General features: G+C 38.8%; 2 protein-coding genes and 1 pseudogene across 2 annotated transcripts; all 3 read right to left on the bottom strand.

The window, feature by feature from the left end:
- Positions 1-227: 227 nt before the first annotated feature.
- LOC134198221 (uncharacterized) lies at positions 228-1,803 on the bottom strand. The gene has a single exon (XM_062667578.1). It carries the CDS (start codon positions 1,249-1,251, stop codon positions 739-741), a length of 513 nt encoding a protein of 170 aa, XP_062523562.1. The 5' UTR covers positions 1,252-1,803; the 3' UTR covers positions 228-738.
- On the bottom strand, positions 1,622-2,844 carry LOC134176569 (uncharacterized; annotated as a pseudogene).
- Positions 2,845-3,820: 976 nt separating this feature from the next.
- On the bottom strand, positions 3,821-8,194 carry LOC134176568 (uncharacterized). The gene is made up of 6 exons (XM_062643236.1): positions 8,111-8,194; positions 7,998-8,049; positions 7,829-7,930; positions 6,288-6,359; positions 6,115-6,222; positions 3,821-4,023 (listed from the first exon to the last, which is right to left on the bottom strand). Exons 1-6 carry the CDS (start codon positions 8,192-8,194, stop codon positions 3,962-3,964), a joined length of 480 nt encoding a protein of 159 aa, XP_062499220.1. The 3' UTR covers positions 3,821-3,961.
- Positions 8,195-13,604: the final 5,410 nt, after the last annotated feature.

Raw genomic sequence — 13,604 nt, 5'->3', positions numbered from 1 at the left:
CAAACAAATTTACTATTGTACAAGTCAATCCCACATAAACACAAATCATATACAACAGTAATACGAGTGTCAACTACCACAACAATGTTGTTGCTACTGCAAACTAACAAACTGTAAAGCATGTAAGTTGGAAGTAGATCATGACTCTTGGACATGTTGTGATCGTATGCATAAGTTATTGTTGTTATTGTTGTTGTTGCTATTGTTGTTTTTCTTGTGTGTGTGTGTGTGTGTGTGTGTGTGTGTGTGTGTGTTCCCATTCTAACTTGTCCAATAGGTTTCTTAGCAAAGTTTCTATTTGTCCGTTTCAACTCAACTGTCCACTTCTGCGACAAACCTACGCACAAACCAGACACATCAAACATCTTTCCTACTCTCACTCTCCACACAAACAACACCATCTCCTGATGACGTCATTTCATAGACCAACAAATATCCTTTATTTGTGCCAACAAGAAACGTCGCACTTACAGCAAGAATGCGATGATACGTGACGAATAGAGTATGAAATTGATGAACTCTTACCGCACGTTGTGGAGATCTGTATTTTATACTATCTAGCTATAGGCCGCGCAACCGCTCAAATCTCTGTCCCTCTACGCATACTCATAGTCCTTACTGCATTACTACAATACCCCCTTGTTCTAAAACAAATGAAGTAACCCAACGCAACATAACCCATGTCAATCAGACGTCCGCATCTTTGGCTTTGTCTGTCAACTTTACTTGTCTCCCGGATCAAGTTACTATTCCTTCCTTGTAGAGAGAGCGTGATGCTGGCTGTGCCCACGCTGAATCCGTCGTGCTACTTCCTTTCTCACAGTTTGTAAGTGTCTCTGATTTGGCCACGGGTCGATTGGGAGTGCCTTCTGGGGATAAAGTGGGGGTTGTAGATACCTGAAGCATTGACGGTGTAGAAGCTGAAGCTTGTGATAGTGTTGCTGCAAGAGGCGCAGGGTCTGTAATGTTCATATTTCTCCCTGTAGATGGCTCAAAGATAGCTGCTGGTGATGCTGTTGTCGGGACATGCTGTTCAGCTGTGCTCATAGGAGCATGGAATTCTCTTACATGTCTTTGATTTCTTAGTAAGATACGCCTCCTATCAGACACCCCTATATGTTGCCCGTATTGCTCAACAACTCGCCATCGTTTGCTTGGATCTGAACATCCGTCCTGTAACACTACTACTGTGCCGGTTGTCAACGTAGGGAGAGGGTGGACTCTTTCCTTGGCATCATGGTCTTCTGCCATTCTTGCTTTTGCCCGAATCTGATATGCCGGGTTTACGATAACAGGAGGGCTATATGATGGCACTCGAGTGTTGAGAATTCGACCAAACAAGGCTCCCCCGGCGTGGATCCCAATATTCTGTTTGTTGAGTTCCTTATGTTCATTAGAACCTGTTGCAATCGGCAGGCAAACGGAATAGAAGGTCGTAGTCCCCGTAATCGCTCCCGTATGATACGGTGCAGCCGTTCTACCTTGCCGTTTGATTGAGGATATCGCACGCTGGCTTTGACGTGCTGGATGCCTAGCTTCTCCAGAAATTGTTCTATTACTGTAGCCACAAACTATGGGCCGTTATCTGACACCAACATAGATGGCAATCTCTGCTTCAATCTCATTCCGTAGACTGAAAGCATGCCGTTTCGGTGGAAGGGCGACTGGAGCCACCTGCATGTGAGTCCACAGTGATGTCTATGGAGTCGACTTTTATCAAATTAGCCTCGTTGATGGTCAACAACTGCAATTGACGGATGACATCTTGGCCAAAAAGGATGGTTTAACCCACTGGCACTACAAAGCAAGTACAGGTGCAACTCTTTGTACCTGCTTTGATGGTGACATCAGCCACTCCCAGTGTGGTTACTGGACGGTCGTCATACGCTTTGAGCACAGTGGTATTTGGTCCGGTTGCTGTGACCATGTCAGCTGTTATCAGTGTGCGCGTTGCGCCGGTGTCCAGTAGACCTGTAAACACCTTGTCATTCACCCTCAACGTAGTCCCGAATCAGTGTCTCAAAGGCAGTGGCACTTGAAGCCTCTATAGCAGACAGTTCCCTTTATGAACGGCCACATCTGGGCATGACAGGAGCGTCTTCAGGCGCTGTGAACAAAATCAGCCAACAGAATTCAACAGGCAGAGGTAATACCGTGAAATGCAAATATTGTGGTCGCCAACACATCAAAGGGAAACAGCACTGCCCTGCAGCGGATACGCGTTGTTCTTATTGCAAGAAGATGGGGCATTTTGCTGCTGTGTGCCTCCAGGAGAAGAAGGCTTATGCCGCACAAGTCGTAACAGATGGATTTCCCAGCAATGACCCGGAGTAGGAAACTAATCGGGTATATGACACGGTGTATGTTGCAGGAGAACCACAACAAGCAGAGGCCCCCTGCCAGAGTGAACTTCGCTTCTTTCAGCAGTTCTCCTCTTATATCAAGGCTTCTCAGACCGGCAATCGATCGATCACGTACTTGCCCATTCACCACTGTGTCTACAGCTGTTGAAGAAAAATCGCACAACGCCACCTTGGACCGAAGACGGCCCACAAATGCTGCGACAGTTTCGTGTCCTTCTTGTTTCATCTGTCGAAATCGGTGTCTTTGCGATGTAGTGTTGGTCTAAAGTGCGTTAGAATGGCGTCAGTCAGCGCAACGTACTCGTCTGATTCCACACCTGGGGCCCCCAGTACCAAACCTTTGACCACTCGCCTTAGGCTCAATCCCGCTAAACTGAGAAACACACTCTTCTTCTCTGCTGGTTCCACAATTTTGCAAATCGCCATGTAATATATCATTCACGTCCTCGAGCCACAATTCGAATTCAGCCGCGACGTTGCGTTAGGCGCTCTGCCGACTCTTGTTGTCATTTTGCCGACTACGCCAAAACTGTGGAGATCTGTATTTTATACTCTCTAGCTATAGCCCGCGCAACCGCTCTAATCTCTGTCCCTCTACGCATGCTTATAGTCCTCGTAGTCCTTACTGCATTACTACACACGTGGCCACTGCTTCAATCTGTATTGGTACCGTATTTCCGCGCTTTAAACGGCATGCCGGTAAAACCGGGGTTTACCAAGAACAGTGTCAACCCTTTCTGGTACCCTAAACCGGCATGCCGGTATAGAGTGAGGTATGCCGATATAGAGGTGAATTTTTTTGGGCCCACTTTCTTTAGTACCCGGATAAACGTCCCGTATAAGCTGTAATCTGCACGTGCCATAAGCCCGTCCTTCACGTGCCGGCTTTACGTAATCCGCGCCAAATCCAGTCAAAAGTGCGTTTAGTCCCGCCTGTTTCTTTCGCGACATGTTTGCCAAGTTTTCGAGCTCTTTTCTTACGACATTCAAGGGCAGGCTCGATAGTGAAGCCGTACGTAGCCCAATGATGCCCAGTGAGTCTGCCTGCAGAAATCTGGCTGGAAGAATCAATGAGCAGGCTGGAGACAACACTCAAGCCGGTGCATTCCTATTTGGCGTATTCAATCTTGAAGGAATTAGAGAGTTCCAAGCAATACATGAAGCCAAATCCATTGCCTCCCAGGTATATGTACGTGAATTTTACTAATTAACCGTAATTCCCTAAAGCACACTTGAAGCAGTATGCAAGAGTTACTAAATGCAACATTGTACACACACAACTACAAACAGGTTTTTATTTGACTTGCTACTCAGTACTGATATGCCACAGATTGTTATCAGTGCTCAGTATACACTTAGCTTATTATATATGTGGTTTGTGTGTGTGTGTGTGTGTGTGTGTGTGTGTGTGTGTGTGTGTGTGTGTGTGTGTGTGTGTGTGTGTGTGTGTGTGTGTGTGTGTGTGTATTTATATTATTATATCCAACCGGTAATGACTATAACTGGTTAGAATTGAATTATACAGCATCGTAAACTGGTCAACAAATGTCACAGCTGTTGCACTAGCAGCTTGAATAGTGGCATGATTTTGCTGGACACTACTTTGACATGCCATTCATTGCTCCAACCTTCCAAATATATGCAATCTTCTTCACATGTCCTACACACAATGCAAAATATTAAGCATAGCATTTCTTCAGTAAAATTTTTCATTTAATTAATCAATTAATTAAAGGACTGTACAGTACATGAACTGGTTACTTGTACAGTGTAATGACATGGACCACACTCGCTGAACCATTGATTTTCAAGGGACCAATATATATGGACATTTGTTGCTGTCCAGAACACCACAAAAAAGTAAGCTGCACCATTTTTGCAGCACTGGCTGTTAAAGGCAAAACATACATACATGCCTGCACTGGAACATGTACAAAATCCCTTTTTTGCTAAAGTTGCACTGATAAAACAGTTTTACTTATTCTCCAATAACTGATAATCTAGACCAATACAAGATGATACGTATATACCGATCGATGCAGGTAGCCAATCCAATATTTCACGATTATCTGTAATATTGACAACTTAATTAGTTAACATTGAGTCATATTTGTGGTATCGTAGGTCTTGTACCCTGCCACAAGAAATAAACTTATTCCAAAAATTACAGAGGCAAATTGCAGTCCTCTCTTAAGTGAAAGTGTTCCTAGAATGAGATCTCTTCTTTAGCTTCAAATTCATCACGAGGTAACCCTCACATGCCAACCATACCTCTACACATGCACATCCTCTTTCTGTATTATTGGCTGCAACCAAACCATGTATCGTATACATGTAAAGTATATGTAAAGAATGTATAGCATACCTCACTTTTCCTACATTTATTTAATACTTAATTTTTTAAAATTGAGAAATTTTTTGAATAATCTGAGGTGTGTTGGGTTTGATAGTTAATTCAACATGTAACATTATACCTAAAATCATATTTGTCTGTAAACTTACAGTTTGATAATGATTTCTACAGCCTACATTGATTGATTTATACAGTCTATTTATAGATAGTCAATATGATCTTATACAGCCAGTCAATATCGATTGATATATAGTAAGACTATTATTGCTCGATCCTTCGTTTTAGTTCTCGTTTGAATTCCTTGTTATCTACAAGCAGTGCATGCCAAATAATTTCACTGATTGCATCATGGGGTTTTATCCACAAAAAAAGTCTATGTCCACACTAAAGAACAAGGTCACCAAAACAATCCATGTTTCCACATAGACGTCTTGCTGCTTCTTGACTAACTTGAAATAGAGAATGTCAGTCTTCAAAACTAGGTTAAGCTCAACACTATTGCTAATGTATATATTAATCAATATTTACTGTACAGTATACATCAATCAATATTGCCTGTATACAATAATATTGACTATATATAAATTGGCGGTACAAATCAATCAATGTAGGCTGTATAAATCATTATCAAACTGCAAATTAACAGACAAATGATTGAAACTAAATTTTAGATGTTGAATTAATTAATTAACTATCAAACCCAGCACACACCAGCACACGTCAAAGTATTCTAAAAATTTCTCAAAATTCTTTAAATTAAATATTAAGCAAATGTTGACAAAGCAAGGTATACATACTAGCATTGCTTACACACAAATGTTTAGAATATCAATCTTGATAATTGAATCCTTGCCCAAAATCTATTTATTTATTAGAAACGTACCAAGAATTTTTTCAACTGCTGCTCTAAAACTCAATTGCTATACCTAATTCCTGATTTATGTGGTTAGCAGACCATTCCCATGCCAAACTGCAAGCAGAAGAAGATGCTCCTAACAGCACACACATATTCAACACACGTTGAGGCCAAGAAAGACGCTACCACAATAGAATCAAACAAGAACTACAAATACCGGAATCGTTACTGTTGACTTTCTGCACAGTGCGTCGTGTACAAGAAACCCGGGACAGCAAGGATAATATCCAGGCACTTGGACACACACAACACACACACACACACACACACACACACACACACACACACACACACACACACACAAAGACAGACAAAGACAGACAGACAGACAGATAGACATACATACAGACAGACAGACAGACAGACAGACACACACACACACACACACACACACACACAGACAAACACACACACACACACACACACACACACACACACACACACACACACACACACACACACACACACACACACACCCTCACCTATCGGTTTTCTTAGTGTGACTATCCGCCCACTAACAGTCAAATTTGATGTTCCTTTGTTGTCTGACTGGGCTGATAGAGACGTCATCACTTCCTTTACAACTCCAACTGACACAAGAGACGAGTTCTCATTACTGATATTTAGCCAAGCAACACACAAGAGTGATTCTCACGGAAATTTGGCATCTCCGTGTCCTGTGCTTGAACCAAGTTGGTAGAAGCACAAACAGACGGTCTGACAGCAACTGAAACAAAATAAAAAATGTAGATCTTTACTGTGGAGGGATGGAGGGATTGTACAGGATTAGTGTCTTCTTTCATTCATGAATCTGTCCATCAGTCTGCTTGTATGTCCATCTCTCTGTCTGTCCATTGTTTGTCCATCTCTCTGTCTGTTTGTCTACTTATCGGTCCATTGTCTGTCTGTCTGTCTGTTCACCTGTCTGTTTGTATGTCCATCTCTCTGTCTGTCCTCTCTCTCTCCTGTCTGTGTATTGTTTGTCCATCTTTCTGTCTGTTTGTCTACTTGTCTGTCCATTTGTCTGTCTGTCTGTATGTCCATCTGTCTATCTGTCTGTCCATCTTTCTGTCTGTTTGTACACTTGTCTGTCCATCTTTCTGTCTGTTTGTTTACTTGTCTGTCCATTATCTGTCTGTCTGTAAGTCTGTCCATTGTCTGTCTGTCATCTGTATGTATGTATGTATGTCCATCTCTCTGTCTGTCCTTCTCTCCATCTGTCTATCTGTCCATTGTCTATCCATCCATCCAAACATCTATAGATAAGTGCCATTTTGTCTGTCCCGTCCGTACGTGGAAGTTGCGTCATGCTGTACAGACAGGAAGTAGAGTCGGGGCAGGGTGGAGGCTAGTCACTTTGATTCTCCATCTGTCTGCCTGTCTGTCTGTCTGTCTGTCCATCCATCCAAACATCTTTGATTCTCCATCTGTCTGTCTGTCTGTCTGTCTGTCCATTTGCCTGTCTGTCTGTCCATCTGTCTGTCAATACAATATTTAAAATTTCAACACTATTACGTCTGTCCATCTGCCTGTCTGTCTGTCTGTCTGTATGTCCATCTGTCTGTCAATTGTTTGTCTGTGTGTCTGTCCATTGTTTGTCTGTGTGTCTGTCCACTGCTTGCTTGTGTCTGTCAATTGTTTGTCCACCTGTCTCTGTCTGTCTGTCTGTCAATTGTTTGTCTATGTGTCTGTCCATTGTTTGTCTGTGTCTGTCAATTGTTTGTCCATCTGTCTATCCATTGTTTGTTTGCTTGTCTGTCAAATATATGTCCATTGTTTGTCTGTCTGTCTGTCCATTGTTTGTATGTCTGTCTGTCAATTGTTTGTCCATCTGTTTTTCTGTCCATCTGTCTGTCCATTGTTTGTCTGTCTGTCCATTGTTTGTCTGTCTGTCTGTCCCATCCATTTCTGTCCATCTGTCTGTCTGTCTGTGTGTCTGTCCATCTGTCTGTCTGTGTGTCTGTCCATCTGTCTGTCTGTGTGTCTATCCATCTGTCTGTCTGTGTGCCTGTCTATCTCTCTGTCTGTGAGTCTGTCCATCTGTCTGTATGAGTCTGTCCATCTGTACATCTGTGTGTCTGTCCATCTGTCCGTCTATCCATCTGTCTGTGACAGTGTCAGTCTATCCGTTTGTCTGCTTATCCGTCACTCTATCAGCAAACACGTGCTACACAATCCAGTCACTGCAATCTGTACCCAATGCTGCTGCTTTGTCCTCCACAACAGCCAACTTCTCATCCTTCACGTTCTCCACTCCTCGTTGCTGTTGATCTCCATCAGCTCCTTGCAGGCGTAGCTCTTGTAAAAAGATTGCCAACCCATTAGCTTCTATAGCAGTCTTCACCAAAAGTCAGATGAAGAGTACTTGCAGTCCCTCTCTGTTGATATTCAGTGGCATAATGAAGACATACGACATTCTTTCAAAGAATCAGCTATGCTGGATGATGATCTGTTCCAACAGAAAAGGCAGAAAACAACCATGAAGGAGACTGAAATACCCAGTAGTGGTGAAGACAAGAACCAGACAATCGAGACAGTCAAAACAAGTCTCAATGAAGTCATGGTTGACCTAGAAACTGGACTTGCCCCCAACATGACAAATAATGATGGGTATCTGACAACTGTTAAAAAGTTTTGTGAAAACTACTGGAAATGTTGAGGAAAATCAACACATCCACCGACCAAGCAGCAGCGTTTAGTTTCAGCATTACACACTTTTGGCAGTTATACAGGGATAACAAAGCACAGGCAAAGAATTTGGGTGCAGCCTACAGCCCTCAGCAGACGAAAACACATGAGAAATTCAAGCTCTGTTCCTGCAAAAGCTGGCCGCCCCAGTGTGTTTAATAGTAGGAGATCAACTCAAACAACTCCTTCTGTCAGTAGGTATGTGATGCCGAAGCGAATACAAAAGATAAAGAGACAGCACAGTCTGTCCGCCAGTATTCAGCAGAACAGCAAAAATGTTGACAGTTTATTATAAACTTTATACTTAGAAGCATGTTTACTATAGATATACAATGTAAGGTATAGATTACGTGTAAGCCCATGCAATGTTCCTGAAGAACTAAAAAGTTAATCTATGTCTACGTGACTATACGTACCGTAGTCTAGCTACTAGTAGTTTGCATATTTTAATAGATAGCTAGCTGTATTACGTGTACACCAGTTTGAAGAGGTCTCTGGTTGAACAGCTGAAAGTTGGAACAGCTTCTTTGCGATGCAAGTGCACTGACGCAGATTACTGCTGAATTATGAACTAAGAAAAATAAGTTATCGCAACGTAAGGTAGACGAAACGTCTAGCCTACCTGCTATATCTACTTTGTGCGTATGTGCTTTGATGGCCCCCGAGTTCGAAAATTACGACGCAGCTACCGCTTCAGCAACGTCAATGGTGTGGCGTCGCAAGGTGCGCAGTAGTCAACGAACCCAAACAACAATACAATCATGTCACGTTCCTTCTGTCAACGCCACGTGCAGATTACAGATATTACGGGACGTTTATCCGGGTACTGAAGAAAGTGGGCCCAAAAAAATTCGCGACACCTACTATCTTTAGCGCATGCGTATTACATGTCAAACATCTAATATTGTTCCTTTGGCCATGCTAAAGCTTGTACAGGCTTCAGAGGCTTCTTTGTAGTATATGCAACCTGCGCAGTTGTGAACTGTCGGGATCTAGCCGTGGCTTGTACTCTCCGATCACTAGATAATTAATTTACTATATAATTACTTTATTATATAATTAATTTACTATATAATTAATTTACTATATAATTAATTTACTATATAATTAATTTACTATATAATTAATTTACTAGATAATTAATTTACTAGATAATTAATTTACTAGATAATTAATTTACTATATAATTAATTTACTAGATAATTAATTTACTAGATAATTAATTTACTATATAATTAATTTACTAGATAATTAATTTACTAGATAATTAATTTACTATATAATTAATTTACTATATAATTAATTTACTAGATAATTAATTTACTATATAATTAATTTACTAGATAATTAATTTACTAGATAATTAATTTACTAGATAATTAATTTACTAGATAATTAATTTACTATATAATTAATTTACTAGATAATTAATTTACTAGATAATTAATTTACTATATAATTAATTTACTATATAATTAATTTACTATATAATTAATTTACTATATAATTAATTTACTATATAATTAATTTACTATATAATTAATTTACTATATAATTAATTTACTATATAATTAATTTACTATATAATTAATTTACTATATAATTAATTTACTAGATAATTAATTTACTATATAACTAATTTACTAGTTAATTAATTTACTATATAATTAATTTACTATATAATTAATTTACTATATAATTAATTTACCGTATAATTAATTTAATAGATAATTAATTTACTATATAATTAATTTACTATATAATTAATTTACTATATAATTAATTTACTAGATAATTAATTTACCATATAATTAATTTACTATATAATTAATTTACTATATAATTAATTTACTAGATAATTAATTTACTATATAATTAATTTACTATATAATTAATTTACTAGATAATTAATTTACTAGATAATTAATTTACTATATAATTAATTTACTAGATAATTAATTCACTAGATAATTAATTTACTAGGTAATTGATTTACTAGATAACTAATTTACTATATAATTAATTTACTAGATAATTAATTTACTATATAATTAATTTACTATATAAGTAATTTACTATATAATTAATTTACTAGATAATTAATTTACTAGATAATTAATTTACTAGATAATTAATTCTCTAGATAATTAATTTACTAGGTAATTGATTTACTAGATAACTAATTTACTATATAATTAATTTACTATATAATTAATTTACTATATAATTAATTTACTATATAAGTAATTTACTATATAATTAATTTACTATATAATTAATTTACTATATAATTAATTTACTATATAATTAATTTACTATATAATTAATTTACTAGATAATTAATTTACTAGATAATTAATTTACTGGATAATTAATTTACTATATAATTAATTTACTAGATAATTAATTTACTAGATAATTAATTTACTGGATAATTAATTTATTATATAATTAATTTACTAGAGAATTAATTTACTAGATAATTAATTTACTAGATAATTAATTTACTAGATATCTAATTTGCTTTTTCTAATTTGCTAAGACCTTTTGTAATAGTTCGGTATTTGTGGTTTATCGCATGCAGTGATGCCAATAGAAATTCGTTTGTAGTCTTCTACATGTGTTCACAGTTGAAGGCTATAATATACTGTTGTAGCAGTTAGTTTAGATCTGCATGTGCATAAAATTCCTTGTGTGTACCTTCATGCTTTAATTAATTGACAATCTAATGCAGTTGAGTAAATGGTTATGCAATTGTCTAATTAGTTGATTATTTGAAAGTTTATCTAGGTGTTACTGTTAAATCTACATACTAAGCCAAGTTACTGAGCTACATTACTGAACTGAGTGTTTAACAGACAAAGGTAACCGACTGAGTGCATCGGCGTTGGCATTTGTCGTCCCTGGTCGATAACGTGGTCTAGACTGTTAGCCAGACAACATTATTGCCCAACGCTGCATGCGACCTGATGCCATCAACGGCACGCCCCTATTCTCTCCTAACGGCGAGACCAACGGCTTGTGATCGGTAAGGATTGTAAATGCTCTTCCACTCAAGTATTGGGTGGAACTTCTTCACACCGAACAGCAATGCGAGTGCCCCGCGGTCTATCTGCGCATATCTCTTCTGCTTCAGCCAAGCTCTTAGATGCGAAAGCGATTGGTCGCTCGGTACCGTCGCTTAGCCTGTGTGAAAGCACGGCTCCTACCCCGTACGGTGAGGCATCACAGGCTACGATGACTTCCTTCCCTGGGTCAAAATGTATCATCACTTGACTAGACTGGAGAGCCTCCTTCGCTCGTCTGAACGCTTCCTTATGCTCATCTTTCCACTGCCAACGTAAGTTCTGGCGCAAAAGCTGATACAGTGGAGCCAGCCTTGAAGCCAGCTTCGGTAAAACCAGCCATAATAATTAATCATACCCAAGAAGGATCGTAATTCCGTAGCATTTTTGGGTTCAGGTGCAGCTTGAATAGCCATCACCTTCTTCTTGTCTGGTGCTAGCCCCTGACTGTTGATAGTATGGCCTAAGTAGCTGATTTATTTCTGCAAAAACGCGCATTTAGCCAGCTTTAGTCGCAATCCCGAGTTGGCTAGGCGTTGTAATACCATTTCTAGGTTCTGCAAGTGCTCCTCCTGTCACTAGAATATCGTCTAAATAGACTACTGCCATGGGAATATCATGCTAGCCACGCCCCTTTCACAAAACGGGCGTGTCTAGCGAGACTAATAGCTCGATTTGTGTTGTTGACATAGCAACATGCTTTATTGGAAAAATTTAGCGCCTACTACAGTACAAGCTATACAATCTAACAATAGCGCGCATAGAAGGTCCGTGATCGGTCGTCGGTCTTAATTAATTAGCTAATCAGTATCAGTATATCCCTAGCGCTTCACGCATCGCTCAACAAGGCGCCTCAATTAGAGGGGTACGCAGGTACTAGAGTCATAGCTAAGCTATGGCTTATTGTAGAATGTAAGGTACTACAATGAAAAACATGTTAGGTGCGCCCAACCTGTAATGATGCAAGGTGCACCCAACCTGTAATGATGCACTATACAAAGATAGCAAACACGTGACTACAGAAGGTCCGAAACAGCAAAGATAAAATGCTAAGCAGTTGATTTGTTCCAAAATACGCACGCTTTAATATTTCATTAATTCATTGACAAAATAACAGTAACTAGTCAGAAGTTAGAATTTAGTTTAGATGCAAACTTTAACTACAAGCAAATACCAGCAAATGTTCTTCCTAGTAATGCAAAACCTCACTTTGTCTTTGAAGTTTAACCCAATGCACTAAAAAATTAAGTTTATCTACTTGCAAATGTCCTTCAACTTTTCATCAAAATCGTAGAAAAGAGAAAAGGGAGCATGAAGAGCAACAGCTGTCCTCTCCATCATCAGTCTCCTCAACTAGTCTTTCCGTATCGTCAGCTTCAAATATTGCGCGTTCCCTTTGTAGTTGCTTCTTACTCAATTCCTTTTCTAGAAATTCATTTTGTTGCTGTAGAGCTTCAATCTGTCTTTCTATCTCCTCTCTTTCATTTTCATTTTGTTGTCTCGATTCAGCTAAACCGTCCCTGTTGGTCAATTCTTTGCCTAGAAATTCATTCTGTTGATGTAGAACGTTATTTTGTTGTCTTAGAGCCTCAATCTGTGCTAGTAATTCATTCTGTAGACCTTCATTGTGATGCTGCAGAGCTTCATTTTGTCTTCCTAGCTCCTCTCTTTCATTTTCTTTTTGTTGGCGTAGAGCTTCATTCTGTCTCACTAGCTCTTCTCTTTCATTTTCTCTTTGTTGTTGTAGAGCTTCAATTTGTCTTCCTAGCTCCTCTCTTTCATTTTCATCTTGTTGTCTCAATTCAGCAATTTCTCTTGCTAAACCGTCCCTGTTGGTCAATTCCTTGCCTAGAAATTCATTCTGTTGTTGTAGAGCGTTATTTTGTTGTCTTAGAGCTTCAATCTGTTGTAGTAATTCATTCTGTAGACCTTCATTGTGATGCTGCAAAGCTTCAATCTGTCTCACTAGCTCCTCTCTTTCACTTTCATTTTGTTGTCTCAATTCAGCAATTTTTCTGTTGACCGCTAAACTTTCTTCTCTCAACTGTTCTATCTGTTTTAATTGCTGCTGCACTAATTGCTCATCTTCCTTACTCTCTGATGAGTGATGGCTTGCTGCTGCTGCTGTTGCTTCTTCTACTTCTTTTACATGTGAACATCCATCTAATGAGTACAACAAGAATAATGTCCGTACTAGTAGGCTGTACGTGCGTATTCTT

Source organism: Corticium candelabrum, chromosome 2, assembly GCF_963422355.1.
Source record: "Corticium candelabrum chromosome 2, ooCorCand1.1, whole genome shotgun sequence".
In the NCBI taxonomy this organism is placed as follows: domain Eukaryota; kingdom Metazoa; phylum Porifera; class Homoscleromorpha; order Homosclerophorida; family Plakinidae; genus Corticium; species Corticium candelabrum.
This window is presented reverse-complemented; position numbering and strand designations above follow the sequence as displayed.

Excerpts from the sequence above, each read along its gene's own strand:
- LOC134198221 (XM_062667578.1), bottom strand. The coding sequence starts at position 1,251 with ATGGCAGAAGACCATGATGCCAAGGAAAGAGTCCACCCTCTCCCTACG.
- LOC134176568 (XM_062643236.1), bottom strand. The coding sequence starts at position 8,194 with ATGACTTCATTGAGACTTGTTTTGACTGTCTCGATTGTCTGGTTCTTG. Across the intron at positions 7,931-7,997 it reads TCAACAGAGAGGGACTGCAA|AGCTACGCCTGCAAGGAGCT; the intron begins GTACTCTTCATC and ends TCTTTTTACAAG. Across the intron at positions 6,360-7,828 it reads GGACAAAGCAGCAGCATTGG|TTGCTGTCAGACCGTCTGTT; the intron begins GTACAGATTGCA and ends ATTTTGTTTCAG.